The following is a 22,300-nucleotide window of genomic DNA, read 5'->3' on the forward strand; positions in this document are numbered from 1 at the left end:
TTTACAGAAGACAAAAGCTAAGTTTTTCAAGCTCAAGTAATATCAGGGTCACACCGCTGCTCAGTTTGTGGAGCTGAGCTTCAAAACTTAGCTCCGCTGGAATTCAGAGCTGGGCTGTTAATGTCAATTCTTAACATTAAGTAACATCCTCAGACATGTTTAATCTTACCCTCACTTTCCTTTTAACACCTCACACAGGTAAAAAGAATTCAGAAAACTCAAGCTGATAACAATGTTTTACTTACTGTTTAAGTTTTACTACAGTTTAAGTAATTATTATATCAATTTACATCATTTAGAGGGGAAAACTCTTGGTTTCCTAATACATTTTCTTCACCTACTGCAGCTGAGGCTTAATATAACCGGATCACGTCTCATTATGTGCTAACATCTTAATCAAAACAAAATTAAAAATTAACAGGACACATTATGGCTTTTCTACCAGGAAACAAAGGCATCCATAAATCTCCCAAATTGTATAGTTCTAATGCAGCCCTGTGAAGTCACAGCTTGATTCGAGCCTCCAGAAATGGGGAAACTGAGGGTCCTCAAATGGCCTTTGTGACCACCCCCCGCCCATCCCATTCATGATATAAACCCACTGGGTATCTAGGGTTAAGGCCCAACTCTGGGACAGAAATGAGCATGAAGAAAGGATTCTGTTGCTCTGATTCACCAGGGACCTCTAAGCCCCCCTCCCTCTCAGTGGGGGTTGGGATGCTGGGAAATACCAGAATTAATACTCGTGGGATTGCAGTTGAGTCATGACGTCTGAATTGTGACAGAAAGTACTGGCACACGTGTGGTTTCATGGTGACCGATTTTCAGGTGTTGGCACATTTAACCTCAGACTGGCTGACCACGGGGCGCTCTGGGATGACTGCCTGAGGCCCATCCGCCCAGACTCCTTGCTCTCCTCACAAGCGAGAAGCACTGAGCTCTGCTTTGGGGCCCTTAATGTAGAGCGTAAAACGGAACTCTAGGCACCTCAAGACACCCCGAGTTTCATTAAAAAGATGAGTGGGAAATGTGAATTTAAGATCCCCGTCTTAATCTGCCCAGAAGATGCCAAAATGAATTTGAAAATGTAAAAGAACAAATTGTTTGAGTGCTCAGACTCAGAATCTCAGAGTTAGAAGAGAACTCAGCCGCTATGGGGTAGAATTCCCTCACTCTGGACTCAGAAAGAAATTAAGGGACCTCATCAGAGTCAGTTAGTTAATGGCAGGGAACATGAGTCTGCAAAGCACATGGCCAAGGTTCTTTTTAGGACACAACATGACAAGGAAACAGTGAGCAATGTACATTTCAGAGAACTCCCGAGAGAATCATTTAAAATATTTTTCAGGAGAAGAGGAATCCAGCCTAAGGAACCCTTGGGTGGATTTCCTGTGAAGAACTCTTTAACCAGATCAAGCCCAGCCACGTACAAGTCTCAGACTGCTCTCTCCCTGTGGGGACCACGCTCCACAATCTTACTTGTTTAAATCTCGAGGTTGGGTCTACACCTGTCTGCTTCATAGAGTCCATGACAGATTTCATTTCTACAGCCTCCTTAATAAGCTGGTGGTTTTCCATCTGCTTAGCTTTGAAGCTGTCGGCCTGAAGCTGCTGCTGGTGATTGGAGAGAAGCTGTGATTTACCTGTCTCCTCAGATTTATTAGGCACTGACGGCCCTAGTTTAGAATGGTTTTTGTTAGGCTCCGGAGTAGAGGGAGCTTTTGAGATTGTGGCCGATGGCATGTTTTTCTGTTTACTGTCCTCTTTGCCCAGCTCTTTCAAGGGGAGCTCATTTTTCCTTTCACAGTCTCCTCTCCCAGTCTGGGCCATTTTCTGCTCTGCCAGCCTCTGGTCCTCATAGTATTTCTCATACTGCTGTCTATAGGCAGGGCTGGTGGCCATCAGAGACTTCTGGTCCATATAGAGCCCGTAGGCGTACTGGCCATAATACAGTGACTGAGCCAGGGCCGGGTGTCTCTGCGTGATCACCGATTGGTGCTGAGGCTGTAAGGATGCAGAATTATGGTCCACTTTCTTGGCCTCAAGCTGCTCTGCCTTGTCTTTCTTCTCCGCATCTTCCTCAGACTCCTTCTTGATCTTCATTCCCTGCGCGCTCCCGCCGTTCCCAGCTACAGAGGCACCGACCTGCCCAGGGTGCATGTAACTTGGAGAATAATAAGGATCGTAGCCATGGTAATAGGGAGAGTGGGACTCTTTCATCTGAGATGATTGTGCTGTCGTTGAAGAATGCCCTTTTACGACACCGTCCTTACTAGAAAGGATATCTGACGGGGAACTGGCCTTTGACCTCACGCCCTCCGACCTGCTGTCAGAACCGCCGTCATCGGCAGCATCAGAGATGTCCGAGTAGGCAGGGCTGCTCGTCTTGGCCGCGGAACTCTCGGCCCCGTTCTGGGTCAGCACGTGCAGCGGGGCCACGGGCGCCTGCCCGTTCACCAAAGCGCTGCACTCCATCCTCGAGGCACTCCCGATGGAAGGGCTGGGAGCATTGTCGGTGAAAGTGTAAACCTTATCGGCCTCGGCTTTGATACTGGCCATCCGACTCTCTTGCGACTCGGACAGTCCGTTCGCCAGCCCTTCATTCTTGTTGAGATGGTCCTTTAAAAAATGCCCGGATACATCTCTGCCAGCCCCCTTGGCGTCCTCTAGTTTGACCAGCTTCGCGTCCGTTTTCGGGCTCCCCGTCTCTTTCCCTTCTTTGTCCTTCAGCTTCCGCTTCTCCTTTTTCTTTTTGTCTTTGAGCGACACGAGAGCTGGGTTCACGGTGACGGGCTCCCCCATAATCGTGGGCTTTGGCTGAATGGGCTTTAACGGAGGACTCTTTGGTGTGGCCTGGACCGCCGTGGTCGTGAGGGAGGGCAGTCCGGGTATGGTCCCCGTGGTGGTGCCCGTAAAGGCTGCAGTGGGAATAGCGATTAGCTGTGGCGGCGTTGGGGCCGGAGCGGGGGCAATGGGCCGGGCACTTTTGAGCTTAGAGAGATTTTTGTCCATTTTGCAACTGTTGGCTTTTTTGCCCTTTTCTTTCTCTCCCAAAGTTTTCTTGTCGATTAAGCCTTCTGCTTCCAGTTTGGGCATCTCGGCAGCCAAACTGCCGTCTGCTGCCGAGCAGCTGTCTACGGTGGCCGTCATGTTGGAGATGACTGGAAGGTTGTTGAGGTCGCTGTTGAGGCCCTTCTTTTTGCCAGAATTCTTCCCAGGCTTCGATCCGATAACAGAGCCCGGGCCATTGCTCATCAGCTCTCTCTTCCCCTTGGGGGTTCCGGGGGGGTTCCCCGAGCCAGGGGACACTGGCGCCTTCACCTGCTCGTAAGTCGATACACTTGTGCTTGGCTCGCTGCATTCCAGCGCCACGTTGCTCAAGGCCTCCTCGCAGTCCGAGATCTTGCCCTCGCTGTCCGGTTCGAACTCCAGCTTGTTCTCTGGGTCTAAGTGGGCATGAGCCTGGTGGTACCTGAGGCCGTTGATGTGCTTGTACTTCTTGTTGCAGTTTGGGTGCGGACAATCAATCAACACTGGAGAAGAGCAGCCCTGGTCCAAAAAAGTCGTCTCTGGTTTCCCCTGAGGGGTGGTGGGAGTGCTTCTCGAATTTGTGCGGACACGCTTCCCGGGCTTATTGTCCTCGGAGCTGGAGTTCAGGTCTAGCTCCATCGGAGGCTTGTTTTTCCTTTTGTTGGTGGAGGAGGGGCTGGCTTTGATGTCCTCCGCGGCACAATTCGGGGGTGTCCTTCGCCCGCTGGCATTGAGGCTGCCCCGCCTCCCTTTCCCATTGGCCCCCCCTCTGTTCTTGTTCTGCAGCCCTCTGGACTCTGTGAAGCTGGCCTCCGAGCCTGGGGCAGCTGCGGTAGACCTCGCTCTTTTCCCCCGGCCCCGGCCCCCTCTCATCTCCAGGTCGCTGGTCGGTGACTCGCAGAACCTAGGGAAGCAAGTAACAGATGTCAAAACGAGCATCCCCAAAGGAGCCAAGTGAAATCACAAGGCACGCAATGCAGCTAAGAGCAGGCAACACCCCAGCAGCTTGAGGGCTGGGCCCAGATAAAGAAAAGTCACCCGATTCTTCCACTGACAATTTCAACACCTGCAAAAGAACAGGCTACCAATGGCTTACATTCTTCCTCAGAAAACCAGCTCGGGTAGCTAAGTTTCCAATCCAGTTCAAATTCCCATATTGAGAAAAAGAAAACAAAGGAGAAAGAGAAGGGGCAGGAAGTAGCGATCTCCCTACAAAAAAGCAACCCAGCATCTGCATTTTACTGTATTCAATCCTGAATTGCCTATTGCTCTTTTGCCTGGTTTCAATTACAAACTGACTTTTATGTATTATTAATCTCTCTCTGTAGTCTCCTTGCAAAGAGAGGATGGGGGAAGGAGAGGGGAAGAAGAGGAAGGAGGAGAGAAAAACAAGAGTCTGAAATCAAAGGCTCCATGCCTACCTGGGAGGGGCCCAGTCGTGCTTGGTGCAGTCCAATAAGGTCCCTACGTAAGTTTTGTTCCTCCACGTGACATTGACCACTAGGACACCTGCAGGAGTGGGGAATGAAGACGGACCAAGGTTAGCACAAATTAGCCTATTTCCAGTTCATTTATTATTACTATTCTTTTTACCAGCAAAGCTCTATTCTCATTTGCTTTCAAAAGCTGTGGTTTGCATTCTTCCTCTTTCTGGTTTCAGTGACCTCAAGCAAAAACCCACAGGAAATCGTGTGTGTGTGTGTTCATGAGCATACGCGCGTGGTACAAAAGGGTAAGGGCTACGTGTGAGAGTGTAATCAAGATACTGCTGACAGAAGGAAATGGTTTTTGCCATGTCCTGCTGTAAAACGGCAACACTCACCTCTTAATTTTTCTATTATTACACATAATTGCTTTCGTTTGGCAAGCAGCCAACAAAAACTAAGCCCCAGTTACCAGTGCTCAAACCAGAAGGTGACTGAAAGGGATCGGTTTTGCTTCCAATTCAACAATATAAAATAACGGTGATTTTTATTTAGAAAAAAATGATGTGCATGCACAAAAATAGGTCTAGAGCGGGGGAAAGCGGGAGCTTGGAGTTCAGATAGCAGACAATCAGCTATGATTTCTCTTTCCTAATCCTCCCCTCTCTGGCTTTGTGAGACAAGAATCAGCCTTGGTATGATTATCACTGTTGGTATCACTGGTATCACTGTTTGGTCTTGTTTCATATTAAGGACTCCTAAAATAGCCCTCTTAAGAAAATAAATGTGCACAATAGGTTTGCTCTTGGGGTTATCTTTAGAATCAACTTTAGTAAGCATTTGCCACAGAGGATTAGAAAAAAAAAAAACAACCACCTCAAAACCAACACGCTTGTTTCCTGCAAGCCATTCTGCTTTTCCCAACTGCTTTGCAGACAGACAATTTAATTTAGCACTGCATCTGTGAATTACTAAACTTAAGTGCACTTAGTATACCAAATGTCACAGGGAAACAAAATATAACATCCTCTTTATTTCTCTAGAGGACAAGTGCCATATTTTTTTAAACTCACTCCTTTAAAGCATACAGTAAGAGGACCTAGATTTTGAGACACACATAAAATATTAGGGTAAAGAAATAAAGTATTTAAGTGTGTCTTAGTTTCTATAAAGCACGACTCCCCCTTCTTTCTTGGAAACACCAAGGGGCAATACTCAAAGTCTATTTCTAGCTGGTTTACTCACTTGCTCACTGCCGTTTTGAATTCTGCAGCAAATCTGTACTGAACTCCTTTGTGGTAAGGGACACCTCACAAGGTAAGACTCATTTCCTTGGGAATGTCTTTAACAGCAGGTAAAATATTTGCATCGTTGTGACTCAAATAGTGGGGAAGAGAGGATTTCTTTCAAAAGGCCCAAAAAGAGATTTAAGAATTGTTTCCCATATGGTCTGTGTTACTATTACTTAGGTGACAGCTGAACTTACTCACTATATCAATGGGGGGCGGGAGAGGGGGGTTTGGGGGGGAGTTAGCACAAAGCAAAGCAAGCATTTCCTCAAATCACAGTTGACTCCATTCTAACTCCTTCAGGGAAAAAAAAAAATTAAAGCCATTGAGTATAAAAATTCTTATTGAGATGAGAATCGATGGTAATTAGGCATTTGGTCAAAATGTGCACAAGACGGAACAATTGGAGGAAAGGATTCTTTATGAGCACATCCCTTCAGGAAAAGGGAGGGGGTGGGAGACAAGGCGAAGGGGAAGACGAGCTGGTTTTCTCATCATCTGCTCTCTGGGGCACTGTGTGTGGTGTCAAAGACCTTTGCAGCTGCTTAAAATTCTTTAGCATGTCAGCTATATTTACAGTGCAGGAATCTATCTGTACTGCCAGAAGGGTACTGCATTTTAGCTTTAGACCCAATAGGCTGAAACACTGCGTTCCAGAGTCCCTGATGTAGCACAAATGTATAATTAAAATTGCTTGAAAGGAAACATGAAAGAAACAACAAACCCTCCATTCTCACAGTAATAAAATTAAAAACAGGAAAAGTCTGCACAGACACTTAACATTTGTCTGCAGTGAAAGGCTTTTGTTATTGCTTTTCCCCAAAGGGTTTCGCGTTTCCAGCAAATGATGGCCGCGGATTGGCCGACGCCTGCTGGGAACGCCGGCGTCTGATTGGCTGAGCCGAGGGCGGCCGTCCGGACCAGCGAGGCAGCAGCCCGGGATAAAGGAGCATCGCCAGGGGAAGAGGCGGCCGCGGTGGCGGGCTGGCCACGAGGCGAGGGCGCGCTCCCTGAGCCGGGGCTCTCTTGGGGACAAGAGGGCTGCCCAGCTCCGTAAATCAACGCGGGCTGATCCGTGTGTTGAAAGGCTACTGTCCGCGTGACCGTGCTGGCTTTCCCAGCATGACCCACACTGCGCAGCTCCACGCACACACATCACGCCAGCCCGCTCACAACCCTCAGCATCAAATTCCTGGTCTCGGAACAGGACAAAGGGAAACGTGGGGGCCGGAGAGAAGGACGGGACCCCAACACACAGTTAATCGTTGGTTAGGTGGGGTTATCGGGTGAAGCTGTCGCATGGGAGAAACACAAGTTGCAACTTCCACGCTGCAAAACTATTCCCATCGCCTGACACTTATTTCTTGAAGCCACACTCTTACCTAAGTACAAGTGACAGTATTATAATCATTATCATTCTTAAAAAAAAAAAAGTCTATTTTCAACTTCAAAGGGCCTCAATAAGTCAGCCTAATTTTCCTAGAATCCCTCTATTTTAAAAAATGTTCAAAATAAATGCTCTACTCCCTGGAAGATTTTGAACAGTTTCTTAATTAAATACGTGTGCTTGCTCTATTTTTCTTTATATGCACAATCCACTTCACAATGTCACGTAATATTTATGTCTGCCTAGAATTCACGTGCGAATACACGCACGCACATGTTTACGCAGCCAAATCTGCTCTGTATTGGAATGAAGGCTTAAGGAATGCTTCTCATATAAACTACAAAGTGTACTGTTTCTTTGTCAGGAAGTCTATGTTTAGACAACATCCTATTGTGAGGGGCCAAGTGCAAAGGTAATGTTTAGTTCTAAAAGATATAAACGGCTTATCATTTTGAAGTCACAGCATCTTGAACACTTTGTAACCCATGGCCATATAAAGCAGACTATACTTTCTAAAGGCGTAAATGCCCAACATGAACATGAGTCCTTCAGAAGTCCAAATTTGAATTTTATAAACCTGGGCATGGTTATTTTTCTCACTTATCATATATAAACTAAAAACAAATGTATATTTATTCCAAAAAGAGTTAATATTTCTCTTACTACACATTTATTCCTTCAAACATCTGGCCAGTTTGCAAGGTGCTGGGGACACTCTGTACAAGTCCTTTTCATCTTTATCTTCTCAGGTATCCCACCAGATTTATTATCTTCCCTTCCCACCCACAGACTGGGCATCGTCTTTCTCAGAATGTTAATAATGCCTGCCCTGTAACACTTTATATTTGAAAAATATCTTAAGATTATTACCAATAAAGTAAAAATAAAGCTGAAGAGAGCAACGGATGGTTTGGGTGTGCTTCCCACACAGGGTTTTCTTCTTTGTATTAAGGGTATGTCTTAGATACTGGTACACAATCTAAGCTGCTGCCGCCACAAAGCATATTACCTACAGGACACTTAGTAAGAAGGTGCTCTGTGTTCTATAACCTGAGCCCTTTCCTTACCTCTATAAAAGCCAAAAGAGTCCTGAGATCCCATAAGGATTCCACATTCACAGTGTTCTATTATCTCCTCTTGTCAATACTTCGCAGTTAAGTGTTCCCAGAGAGATGGTCAGGCCCATTAAGCATTTATTGTGCATCTACAGGGTATACAACCCTAGGAACCTATTTGGTGCTACAGAATCAACCATGTTTTTTGCCTGTAACTCCATACAAACTCTATACTTTTAAGGGTCTGCAAACTTGTAGCCGAACATAGGGATACCCTGTAGTCCAGAAGTGGAAGTACGGTTTGCATATTACCCATACTAGAGAGTAGGCCCCTTAATCCATCTGATTAAACTAGACCCAGGATGTGACTTTCATAGTAACCACCCTGCCCACAGTCCCTGCTCAGAGGGTAGTCTCAGGTGACTAGGCTCCTAGACCACTTATCCTAACCCTGGCCTCTTCTGACTGTTCCAGTGATGGGCAACTGAAGCAGAGGTAACTAAACAAGGATGTGCTTTGGGAATCTGAGCTAGTGGTATAGAAGGGAAAGTTGATAATAAGAGTAGAAACCTGTACGTCACAAGCTACTGAAGGGAGAGAGGACCATGATGGAGACAAGGATATAATAGCTATGAGACAGAGGCCAGTGGGTAGTGCAAGGCCCTCATATTTGTGTGTCCCTTTTCCCTCCGGCTTCATCACTGACGGGGTGGAGGTGGGGGGGGAGGGCGGTGTCTCACCAGGACGCAGGGCTGTCCTGATATTTTCCAGTCATCTTGTTAAAAAGTTGTTCCTGGTTCTGAACTACAATCTGTCTTTGAACACCTAGGTCCTGGCTGTGCCTTCTGATACCCTACAGACAGTCCACTTGACAGCCTTTCACCCACGCAAGGACAATGACCGTGTCGATATTCCCTTTGCCTCCAGTTGCCCTCTTTTTTCCCCTCCAGCATAAACAAGTTTCTTCAACCATTCTTGATATCACACTTTTAATTGCCCTGGGAAAAAAACCTTTAAAGATGGACTTGACCAAATCCCCAAGGAAAGTTCAGGTTCCTAATAAATTAGGACCAAGCAGAGACCAAGTCTAACGTTCTCTCTTCTATGAATCCTCTCCAGACACACAGACCATGCATACCACCAGAAAGCGGCCACTCCCTCCTGAGTCCCCACTACGCTCCATCCAAGTCCTCTCCCCAGTGGATGCTCCCCAGAATCCACGGTTTCCCTCTGAGTCCACAGCTAGACACTTTCTCAGCCTCCTCCCTACCGGTTAGACGTGCTCCTGTCCCTCAGTTCTATGAAAGGCAAGTGAACTGATAAGTGCCACTGCCAGGCCTGGCCCAGAAGAATCTCCTGTGCATGTGCCTCAGATCTCTCCACCTTCCTGGCTCGCTGGCATGGAGACTACAGCAACCCGGAAGGCCACAGAAGATGGCAGAGCCTCCTTCAGCTGGGACCCTCTGACCAGGAGAACCCCCAACCAACAGGAAGACCGAATTCACTCCATTAGGTGAGCAGCAAATAAACTCTTACTGTTTGAACACTGCGGAGACTGTCTTAAACAACACGGTCCCTTTAAAACCTTACTCCACTCATATACACAAGAGGCCTGTCTCTTCCAACCCGACTCCACTCCTTGAAGACATGAGCACTGTTGCACCTACCGTACCTGTGGGCACGGTGCCCAGCACACGGAGGGAGTTCATCCGACTCCCAGGGGCTACTAGATGATGACTGAAGAAAATCGAGATGGGAATGCTACCCAGTGTCTTCTTTTCACGATTACCATACTTTTCCAATAAGCATCGTCTCCCACTAGCTTCAAGATGATAGGAATTCTCCGTGGAGAGATTTTGCTTTGAAGATGTTATAAATATGGTTTATGAATTACTGTTTCTGGGATTTGTGAAGATGTTTCCTCAAGAACTGGGCAAATGCCTGATTTCCCAGCGGATCAGCCTAACTCTGTTTATAGTAGAGTTTACAGACTCTTTCAGAGTTTTTAAAGTGCCTCATCCCTGGGACAGAAGTCTTTTGCCAAGCACTGCAAATGCCGAATTTGGAATCTGACATCGTTTTTCGGCCCTCTTATTCACACTGCCACATCTGGATGGCCTGGGTGTGCACTTGTGCAGTAAACAGAAACCTCACTCCAGTAACACCGAAATGGAACCCATTTATGCCACAATCCTTTTTTTTTTTTTTAAGTGTACACATTTCTTTCCATTTTTTTTTTTTCTAGTAGAAACATTAGTGACAATAGAAATGCCACAATGTGCTATTTCCTGAGCACAGGATAAAGTTCACGTATTTAGGATATCACATTACTCTCTATTTTTATACAATGTGACTATTGTACAAGGTAGGATTTATCACCACTCCTCTGTACTGAACTCCCTCCTTCTAAAATTCTGTTGTGCCCAACACTGGTACTTTTTACAAAGCTGAGTCTTGTCTAGTATACTTGTTCATGTTTCTGGCTTCAGAGCTTCAAACCTTCAGATAGGTCTTTCTTCAAAGGACAAAGTTGAGTTTATAATCATTGGGGGGAATTTTAAATTCACAACTGGGTTGCCAATGAAGTACCTGACAGCCAAAGAACAGAGGGACCTTCCTATTACCTCTGCCGAGGATGTCTGGAGCACCAGGGCCAGGAAAATAAGTGTTGCGACATGACCAGAAAATGCAGTATTTTTTTTAAAAAAAGAGCTCTACTGCTGGGCTGAATGTTTAAAGAGTCACTTTAACCACATCCTGTAATCAAACCATCTGGAACACAGTGCTGCGATTAGTCACCCTGAACAGTGGGCTTTATCTGAACAAATAGTGTAGGCAATGGGGTTGGGAGATAGGGCAGTATTAACAAGGGGAAGTGTAATGAACGCTTTATGCCCTAGTGTGCCGCCACCCCAGTCATAAACCCCAGAGACGCACTGCTCTGGTGTTAATGTCCTGCTTTATGAAAGCACAGTGAGCTTAAAGATTAAAGGAATGAAGGGCTAAAAATTGCTGGTTTGGATAGATGTTCTCTGTCGGCGGCTGGAAAATGCTGGCACCACGCTGTCTACGTTAATTATAACCTCTCCAATGACAGTTCAGCATTCCTAGTAGGGTTTGGTGTTATTTTCAGGACATTAGGAACAAGGTCCGTTTATGGGAGGACAGTTATGATTCTTTATTTGCCAGAGGTTAATCTGAACACTGAGACATTTCTTTGTGGTTCGTCTAAAGCCTGTCCATAAATAACAAGAAAAAATGTAAGACCTTAATTCAAATAAATGTGTTAAACCAATACCAAAAAGCAATGGCAAAAGGCTGTTCTAATCTACATTTTAAAAGATGATATTCTTTCTTACTTGACTGTGCTTATCTCTTTCAAAAGTACATTCGATCATCGGGATAGAATCTACGGAAATCTTAAAACAAAACAAAACAAAAAACCTTAAAGGATTCCCCCCCCCCCCAATACATCGAATAAGCCCTAGAAAAGGGGGTGGGGAAACCTGGCTAAAGAAACCTTGTTTCTCCATGGGTCTTATGGTTTAATACACAAAAGAACAGAAAGCCACTTCCATCACTGTCACCTCCCCTGCAGCCTTTGTTCTGAGGCCTGACGAGCTGTATTGATTTGGGAAAATCATTGAGCTTCTTGGAAAACTAGACTCTCGCTTATTCACTGCCATTTATTTCTTTCCCGTGAAGACAGGTGGTCGATATCCAGTTGACTGGTCAGCGCAAAGAAGCTCTCGCTGCTTTTCTTTTCTCACTTCCCTAGAAACGTTATCCTTCCCCTCTTCTAGAAAATACAATGGCCTGTGAAGAAGTCTTGTGGGTAAAAAGGGGGAGCAGGAATAAGGCTCTTTTTGTAAGGCACCACCAGGAACACAGAAATGCTGTCCCACACATCTGCATGGGAGCCTGCACCACATATGTGGATGGTGACAGTATTTTCACTGACCGAGAATTACACAAGTTTCAGCCTTCATGAAAACTTTGATAGCCCAAGATATAATTTTTTAAAAATCAAAACAGATCACTGGAGCTCAAATAATATTCACTAAGAGATGCTTTACTTCTTTTAAATAATCAGTACTTATGTTTTAGCAAGTTTCATAGTTCACAGGTGTCATTATAGACATTTGGGGGTATAGCCAGGCTGCGTCCAAAGCCCCCTCACCCCCCAACCCCTGTGCTCCCAAGAAGATGCTTTTCAGATTGTGATCCATCAGGGCTCAGCCAGAACACAACAGGTAAAAGATAAAAGATGAAGGAGGGAGAGAGAGAAGAGACAGAACAGAAAAAACAGTCTCTGAGACAGACATTTGGAGCAATTTAAATGCATTAACTGAACAGGTACCTGTGCGGAGTATATGTACACACGTACACATTTGTACAAAGAGGTTTCATTTCTTGTCTTTGAAAGTCTCAGTAAGGTATCCTTGAGGCTTGATAAGCGACAGCACCACTCTTGTTTCCAGGGCAAAGTTCTAAACTTGAATTTTCTCCTGCTCCTTTGCAGGCAGGCATTAGGTTATGTGAAATCAGATGCACTTAGATGAATGATTTCTAGCGCTGGCAGGTTTCTCGGGCCCTCTCCTTTTTGGAGGCACAACTTCCTCATTAGAGTAGGAGAATGATTTCTCATCCCCCCGCCCCCTTCTTTTTCTCCCTGGGAAGACGAGGGTTCAATGCCAACAGTAACAGAATGGACTCCCCTGCCCCAATCCAGTCTCACAAGCTTCAGTTATTAGCTCGTTGGGAGATCATTTTTTCTTCCTTTAAATAAAAGCATTCCAAAGTTTGGGAAAGGTATTTGATAAGTATTTATTGAAGTAGGCCTGCAATGAGCCATGATAACGATATGGTTGTTATTTTATTACCTCCTAACACATCGTTCCTTTAACAGGGTTATTTTAGGAGACAGCTAGGGGCCCTGGGCAGACAGCATACAGCCTGCATGCCCCAGGAGGAGAGGGAAACAGCCTCTATACACTCCCACTTGCAGCTTCGCAGGCCACTGAAGATAAGCAACTGAAAGAATGCAGGCCTTTCAAATCATCAGGCCCAGTCGTTTCCTGCACTTAATATTAATTACAGGATCTTTTCAGCTAACAACTTCTGCATCCAGGATCTCCACAATGCTGTTTCTGCAACTTGAAAAACAGGTAAATAGAACAGCAAAACCGGGCCACAAATAAACTATCCTGAAGGCAGAACCTTCCCCTCTACACCACTGCCCCTAAAAGAGAGTATTCTTAGGGCTAAAAGGAGGAAGAAAGGCGCAGGAAGCCGTGAATTTGAAAGGCCATTTAACAGATACCTGCCCTGTCCCTATTTCCTGCTGCAGGCTGCAGTCTGTTTCATGCCCAGTGCTCCCCCGTGGCAGGACCACGGGAGGAAGGAGCAAGAGGGGAGGCAAAGTAATCACTGAGATGAATGAAACTGAAATATGCAAAGGAAATAAAATCTAAGACTGAAAACCCTCACACACTTGGGGAAGGGGGTAGGCTCGGAAAAGGGTTATGAAGGCATCAGTTCTCCCAATACCTCTCATCACCTGTCTTCCTCACAGACCTCTTGTAGATCAATCTCGGTGGGTGATTAGCAGTTTCAGATTTAAATGCTAGTGAATTGCTTGTCAGAATCTGCGTTAACACAACTAGAGATTTTAGGACTGCATTTTAAAGTAATTTCTTACCATCCCCAGTCCTTGAGATACAAGGAGACAGTGGGAACCAATTGACAATTATGCTCATATCAAAAAGCTGCTACTGATGCATGTATCTCCCTGGGACTGCAGAGCCAGGCTTCATATAAATTATGATGCTTTATTTAAAGCCAGAGCGCTTATTTGCTTTTGTGCCAGCTCTGGGCCCTTTTCATCTGCAGCTCTACTGGGCCCAGGAGAGCACACATTCCTACAGCTCTGCTGGCCACCAGCTGTGTCCCCGTAAATCATAAAACCTCTGAACAAGCCATTCTTTACAAAGGCCAACAGCATTTACTGGAAATGATCACTCTGCTATTATTCCACTTGCTGAAATTTAAAATAGCAATTTACAACAGCAGCTGAAAAACAAGGAACTGCCTCTCTCAATCGTGTGTGTGTGTGTGTGTGTGTGTGTGTGTGTGTGTGTATGTCAACGGGAAGGCTCTGATGTATCTGGCACACAAAGGGGTGTATTTTGTGTGTCCCCTAAGACTCACCATCTTTGCACATCTATAAAGGAAATGAGGAACGCGGATGTCAGAGAAGCCAGAGTCAGCCTCGCAACGCAAGGCAATGGGATAAGTGAGGTTTCTGTCACTGGGGACCCTCCCTGTTCTCACCTGGAGGTGGCCATGGCCAGCAGGCAGCATGGGAGGTAATTCACACCCTCTGGTAAGTGAAGCCACATAATTATGGCTCAGGTTCAGAATGTAATAGAAAAAAAAATAATAAACTGAAGGATTAAGTCTAATCAAGCTCAGTCGGCAGTCAATTTTACTTCAAGGACTGGACAAGGGAAGAAGAAAGACTCAGAGTGACTGGGGATGGAACGGAACAGCCTAAACGCCTAGAGAGATGGCTCTGGAGATAGACCCACCAGGCTCAAAGCCCACTTCGTAGCTGCTTCATCCTGAACTACACCTCTCAGAGCCTCAGTTTCCCCATCTACAGAGTAGGAATAATATGAATATCAAAGAAGGTGTAATTTGTGGAAAGCAATTAACGGGATACTGACACAAAATAGTCACTCAGCAAACGAACTCTGGCTTCCTCACCTCTGGACTCTTTCTGTAACTGAGGTCCACCCCCTGAAGAATGGAGGGAGATGCCAACGTACTAAGGATCCCCCACTGGGAAATACAGCCAGCAGCAAGCAAGGCCTCCTGCGTTGCTTCCAGGGGAAGCAACCTCAGATATGCGCATCTGTACTAATTATCCTGTGTTCCTGGTGACCCCGCTTATTGAACATGTGGTGTATCTATCTATCTCTGAGAATTTTAGGGGCTGCAAATTCCAATACTAAGGACTTTTATTATTTGATAAACAACAAGGTCCTACTGTATAGCACAGAGAACTATATTCAATATCCTATGATAAATCACAATGGAAAAGAATATTTAAAAAAAGAATGTATATATAGATGTAAACCAAATCGCTTTGCTGTATAGCAGAAATTAACACAACATTGTAAATCAACTATACTTCAATGTTTCAAGAAAGAACTTTTATTACTTCTATACCTACCATCAGTTTCAACCAATAAAAAGTCACCCTTCCTACCACATCCACTGTTTAAAGCAAACGTTTCCTCATTTCAGCACTCAATAGTAAAGCCACTGAGAAATGCAGTTCTAAATCCCTGAAGCCTCCTCTCTGAACTTGGGGTAAGGAAACCTCACATCAAGATTTCAGGAACAGCGAACCGAACACCCGACATCTGTCTAAATTACCAAAAAGCAAATTTCAAGGTCCCCAATACCTCGACAACAGAAACGAGACCAGACGGGGGATGCAGATAGAGCTTAAATGCAAACTCATCTTTCGGACCCCAGCTGAGCAGACCAGTTTTCATGACAATGGTCAGAGGCTGCCTTCCCACCCTCCCCCATCCCACATTCCAAAGTTCTTATCTTTCAGGGAAGAAAACAGCCCCACAGAGTTACAAGTATTTCAATAACGTGCTTAGAGACCAGCTCTTTTCTGTAAACAAGCCTAATGAAGCGTGACTAACAGCGCTCTCTCCCAGAGCAGAGCGCAGGGAAAAGGGCCTTTGTTAGCACTTACTGGAGCAAGTCATCGTTTCGCTGGAGCAGAACAAAACTTAGCTGGTTATTGATTGACCAGCCTCGCTCGGTGCCACTGCTTGGCTGTCTGCTTCTATATACCGCGTGTATAAATACATGTGTTTACGTGGACCCAGAGGTGCTCTCTACACACTCCCGCATACACAGTCACACGCAGCCATCTCGGCTAACTTTGGGTGACATTTCTCTGCAAACCAGATGAAGGATTCAAGGTATCTAACTGAAACCTAATTCCTCTCTGATACCTGTATCTCTTCTAGCCCTTGATATTACCTAACGTTTCTCTCCATGCTGTCAGTACCACCGACCTCAATTCCAGAGCCTGTAAACCGACACTCCCCAAGGACACTTCATTAGTTTCCAAAGTCATATGATTACATCCTAGGGGTGATTGGCTTTTGCTTTTTAATAAATTCCAAACTGCCAGTGTTTCCTTCCCCAATTCACCTACTGCTTCTGAAATTTAGCTCCACATGATAAATGCTAAATAAATATCCCATGACGACTCGAATTCTCTTCCTCAATTAAAGTTTGCCTTAAATGGTATTGATACACGCAACAATGATGTCAGCAGGAATATTTGAAGTTGACCTGGACTTCTTTTTTGGACCGACAAGAATTCAAGTCAAAACTTGCTTTCCTTGCAACTCTGAGCACAAATTTCCATATAAATTATTGACTGCACTTTGGCCTCATCTGAAACATTAGCCCCGCAGACTGATAAGTTCTGACCCCAGGTGGCACATCAAGCCTCTGAGAAGAGGCTGGACCGTTGGAGCTTTGCACTGGGGACTAAGGCGTGAGAGCCAATCCATCAAACGCTCTGACAGCTTTTACAGCCTCTGAGCATTAGGTCCAAGTCAACCTCCAAGACTCCCATTGTTCACATGATTCTCTTCTTCTCAGGTCTGATGAAGTTAGGGTTAAGTCCAAGGCTTCAGCAAGAGAGCAAGGCTATTGTTAGTAACTCAGTCTTTATCGACTCTGACCTGCAGGGCAGCCAGCTTGAAGTCTTTTCCAGAAAGTAATGCACTGTTAATTGCTGCTCATCATCAGGGTGTGTTTTATACACCTCTTTCCAGGGAAAGAAGACCTGACTCAACATTTCAGCATCCTTCCAGCTTGCCTTGTAATTCTCCTAAGAGTGAAAACACACACACACACGAGACCAAAATCTGATCTGTACCCACCACAGACCCTGAATCGCTAATTCTAATAATGTTTGGTGGGACAATGCTACCACTCGGCAGTTGGCATATGGAACATTAAGTATTTTTTTTCATGACAAATATCTGTGGGGATTAGTACCCAGGGCAGGAAAACGCTTGATAGAGAAATGAGGTAGAAACATATTATTTCCTTCTGATGTCCTTTGCTTAAAATAACTAAAGACCTTTTTCAGCTGAAACGGGAAGTTAGATTTGTGAGCAACTAGCAACAGACTGGATGGCCTCAGGGTGAGGGTACAAAATTCCACTCAGGTTTCCTTTGAGGAATGTAGCACTCTAAAGGGGTTGCAGAATTAGTGGTCCAAAGGCTTTCTCATTTTCTTTGAAACAAAAACCAGGCAGACCATGTGTTTCTTATCCAAACGGGCCTCCCAGTGGAGGGGGAGGGGGAGGGGAGGGGAGAGGGGGAGAGGGAGGGGAGGGGAGGGGAGGGGGGAGGGGGAGGGGGGAGGGGAGGGGAGGGGGAGGGGGAGGGGAGGGGAGGGGAGGGGGGAGGGAGAGGTGGGAGCCTGGGAAAGGGCAAGCACTTAAGGGACCAGGACGGTCCCTTAAGTGCAGTGGGTGCCCAGACCAGGCATGCCGCACAGCAAAGTCCCCCCAAACCTGCTGAAACTGCTGACCAACAGCCTTGGTGCCAAGGAGAAAATCACATGTTGACGTTGTAGAAATCACATTTCTTGGATACAGAAAAACAGAAAATCCAAATGGCTTGGTGTTTCACTTAGCTTTTGATTTAGAGGTTTTGGGTCACAAAATCCTATAACATTTAGCCACGAGATAGATGACGCTATTTTATTTAGTATATACTGGTATATGAATTAGTACACAGAAATTAGTGCATGTTTTTCCAAGCGAGTGAACAGAAAACCATTTTTCATTGTGTGTCTGATAGTATACTGACTCCAAGGTATGTGAATGTTAATACTAGATTTGATAAGCTTTCCCAAGAGGTGATAGTTAAGAGAACAAAATCTCTTGGTGCCACAGGTTACATTTTCTGGTGCCATTCAGTTCAACTCAACTTTAATATTAAAGAAAATTAGAATTTTCTAACTCAACCGAGAATGCAATGGTCAAAGCACATTAAACTCGTAAGTATCATGGGCTACCAGGGCCAAAATTTTTTTTTTTGTAAAGTACTCAAGACAAAACTGCACGTGTAGCCTGTTCTTACATAAAAGGTCTTCCTTGGGTAGTCCTATGTCTCACCACCCAAAAATAAGCTAGGAAAAGATTCAGAGAAAAATCAACTAAAATATTCAAGTAGCTGCTATATATAAAAACAGACGATAAAGTGTAAGTCTTGAGTCAATAAGATTAAAGCTGCAAGGGGGCCAAATTGATTACTAAAATGTTTAAGCCTCTAGACACAATGAACTCGAGATTTGCTACTGAATCTTGGTATAGGTGAATTTGGAGTCTCTTCTGAAGCTTCAAAGATGGCAATCCAAAACTAATAAAAGCAGCATTATTTTACACAACAGGCAGTTAACATTTGTGTTACTGTCCCCAGGGCGTAAAGACAGAAAATAAATATAAGAACATTGATTGAGTGCTTTACTACGTGTAGGTCACAAGAAGAAGTGCTTTTACACAGATTACCTCATTTATTTCTCAGTGCTTACATGCCAGGTTCTTTTATTATTACTATTTTACTGGTGAGCAAATTAACAATAAGAAAGCTTAACTGACTGACTTGCCCCCAGTCAGAGATTTGAACACAGGCAGGCGTGGCATCTGTACCATGCTCCTAAATGCATTGTACAAGTTTACATAAACATTAAGTTTATTAACAACACAATTTCATGAAGAAACTACGCATGCATGGACGGGAACCCACAAGGTTACAGCCATGTACGTGCTGATCAGTGGTGAGATTGGAGGTCTGTGCATGCGTCTCGTCCCAGCTCCACGTGAGACACCACATTGGAAGCTTGAAATGAACCATGGTGAGAATATATACTACAGAAAACAGCAAACACTACACATCAGGGCTCCCCTCCTCCCAGCTCCCAACTCCCACCCCAGAGCCAGTGGTTAACTATCTACCAGCATACCAATTCTTAAAACCCTTAATTTGTTGAACTACTCTTCTCTCCTATAACGTGCCGTGTCAGAGAAAACAGTGGTCTGGGAAAAGCACAGAATCTGGAAACGCTTCTCTATTCAACTTATGTTTAACTGCTTAGAAGGTATTATCCATAGCATAAAACCAAGGGATGATTCTAGAACTCACTATAGACTACAGTTCTAACTTCTTAGGATTTAAGTTGTTGTTTCAAAGGTGTCACAATTCACACCCGGAAACTTCTGCTTCTGTTTAAGCATTCACATCTCATCAGTCATCAAGTCATGCCTATTTTGACTCCTAACTCACTCCCGACTGCATCCCCTCCTCTTCATCCATACCACTGGCCAGTCAGGCCTTGGTTACCTTTCCACTCACCACTACCTCTCCCCTGCCTCACACCTCAAAGTGCCTTTAAACTTCCCTGGCACACAACAGGTCACTTCATGCTTTGCTCCTACCTTTTGCCTGGAGAACCTGGACCTGCCTTAGTCTTTGGAGTCCGAGCTCAGGTGCCTGAACTAGGAGGCCCTGAGGCTGCCTGACTGCATCCGTGGATATTTCTATCACAGAACTTACCGTAACATTCAGGATGCCCGATTTTTACCTGCCAACCTCTCAGACTAAGTACCATCTCTTTCAAAGTGCCTGGCAAAGAGCAGGTACTCAATAAGTGGGTTTTTCTTTTAAGGCAAGTGAAACATTAAAATGAATAAAAGCATAAAAGAACCCTCCTACACTGTTGGTGGGAATGTAAGTTGGTGCAGCCACTGTGGAAAACAGTATGGAGGTTCCTCAGAAAACTAAAAATAGAATTAGCGTACGATCCAGCAATCCCACGCCTGGGCATATATCCAGACAAAATTCTAATTCAAAAAGATACGTGCACCCCTATGTTGACAGCAGCACTATTCACAATAGCCACGACATGAAAACAACCTATATGTCCATCGACAGATGAATGGATAAAGAAGATGTGGTATATATACAATGGAATACTATTCATAAAAGAGAACGAAATAACGCCACTTGCAGCAACATGGATGCAACTAGAGATTATTATACTAAGTGAAGTAAGTCAGAAACAGAAAGACAAATAAATACCACATGATATCACTTATATATAGAATCTAAAATATGACACAAATGAACCTATCTACGAAACAGAAACAGACTCACAGACATAGAGAACAGACTTGTGGTTGCCAAGGGGGAGAGGGTTTGGGGAAGGATGGAGTGGGAGGTTGCAGTTAGCAGATGTAAGCTATTATATATAGAATGGATAAACAACAAGGTCCTACTGTATAGCACAGGGAAGTATATTCAATATGCTATGATAAACCACAATGAAAAAGAATATTTAAAAAAGAATGTATATATATATGTATAACAATCACTTTGCTGTACAGCAGAAATTAACACAACACTGAAAATCACCTATACTTCAATAAAAAAATGAATAAAGGCATAAAGGAACCCCTGTATTATAATTATAGACACAAATTAAAATATAAAAGCAAAAACCATGAAGCTGAGCGTTATTCATCACCCGATTCTGATATTTCCTAAGTGAAGGAGCCCATCTCGGTTGATTCTTTCCATTTTCAAAGTAACTTGATGATAATATAGATGTAAACAATTTGGCTTTATTTACCTTCTATTTTTTACTAGAAATTTTTGTGAACTAAGTATAAGCACCCTTATAAGTTAAAGAAACCAGGAACCTTCCTCTGGGATTTCAAGAGCCATCCACTTTTATTGAACTATTACAAAAGCAACTGATGAGGTACATTTGTTGCTCACATGATGCAGACGTACACAGACCGTAACCCACCCAGCCCTGGCAGATCTGGACCGCTGGCCTCTCCCCCTGCTCCCTCCAATTTAATGAACAGTCAGATCCAACAAATCTCCTCCCAGTAGCCTGCCACTGGTTCTTCTCCCAGACTCTGGGCCCCAAAGAGAGATCTGTTATTGCTTAAATAAATTTTACAGATGTAATAGAGGTAATAAAGAAAACAGAGCTTTTATAAAACAAAGTTGACAGAGCAGAAAACTCTCTCTCCATAATGGGACGTACACTGGTGCGTCCGAGGCGGCTTGTGTGTACCAAAGGGAAATAGACAATGAAGCTTAGGAAGCATGAAATGACAGCCTTCTTTGCCTTTCAGGGAATGTAAATTTTATTTGCTGAATGTAAATCTTAAAGCCGTGGTTTTCAATCTGCATGTGTGATCACCAGAAATTGATTTCAAGGAGATAATACAATTATTTAACTTACTGCTCAGCAGTGCAAATCCCGGGTTACACATTCATGATCATTACTAGCAAAAGACTCAGGTGATGTTTTGAGTGATGTTTTCCAGGTGTGATCCTTGTTGGCACAGATGAGGTCACCTGCCCTTTGGTTAGGGTTATTGGAAGTGGGACAGGCACCACTTGTCCTCAACAAGTGGCCTGTGACTTCTAATACGGACTTTCTTGGTGCCAACTGAAATGCAGAACGATGATTTTCTTTCCCGGTGTGCTTTTGGTTATCTCATGTTCTCCCAATAATACAAATAGTTTCTTTAAAAATGTCACATCTTGGGACCTCCCTCGTGGCGCAATTTAAGACTCCGCACTCCCAATGCAGGGGGCCTGGGTTGGATCCCTAGTCCAGGAACTAGATCCCACATGCATGCCACAACTAAAAGTTCGCATGCCACAACTAAAAGTTCGCATGCCACAACTGAGGAGCCAGCGAGCCGCAACTAAGGAGGCTGCCTGCCGCAACTAAGACCCAATGCAACCAAATAAATATTCAAATTAAAAAAAAAAAAGTCACATCTTCAGGCTATTAGGAATCATGTGCCTGGCTTCTCCTACAAGGAAGGAGATGGACACCAACCACTTCCATATTCTTGCCTTCACAATACAGTAAAGGCACTTCCCCCACCCCCGGAAGACTGGTAACTCATTTTGACTAGTCTCTTCACAACTCAAATGATCAAAACACAAATTGGGTTTGCTGTGTGTGTT

The 22,300-nt window shown here is 44.6% G+C and overlaps 1 protein-coding gene across 3 annotated transcripts in view; it reads right to left on the bottom strand.

Annotated features, from left to right (window-relative positions):
- ZNF608 (zinc finger protein 608) overlaps window positions 1–22,300 on the bottom strand; it is a 105,540-nt gene that overhangs the window by 6,374 nt on the left and 76,866 nt on the right. For all 3 annotated transcript variants that reach the window (XM_061189556.1, XM_061189555.1, XM_061189557.1), the window contains exons 4-5: window positions 4,452–4,539; window positions 1,480–3,934 (exon numbers count right to left, since the gene is read on the bottom strand). In XM_061189556.1, coding sequence (XP_061045539.1) covers window positions 1,480–3,934; window positions 4,452–4,539 — 2,543 coding nt within the window. The remainder of the gene's footprint in view (window positions 1–1,479; window positions 3,935–4,451; window positions 4,540–22,300) is intronic.

This window comes from Eubalaena glacialis, chromosome 4, assembly GCF_028564815.1.
Source record: "Eubalaena glacialis isolate mEubGla1 chromosome 4, mEubGla1.1.hap2.+ XY, whole genome shotgun sequence".
Lineage (NCBI taxonomy): Eukaryota > Metazoa > Chordata > Mammalia > Artiodactyla > Balaenidae > Eubalaena > Eubalaena glacialis.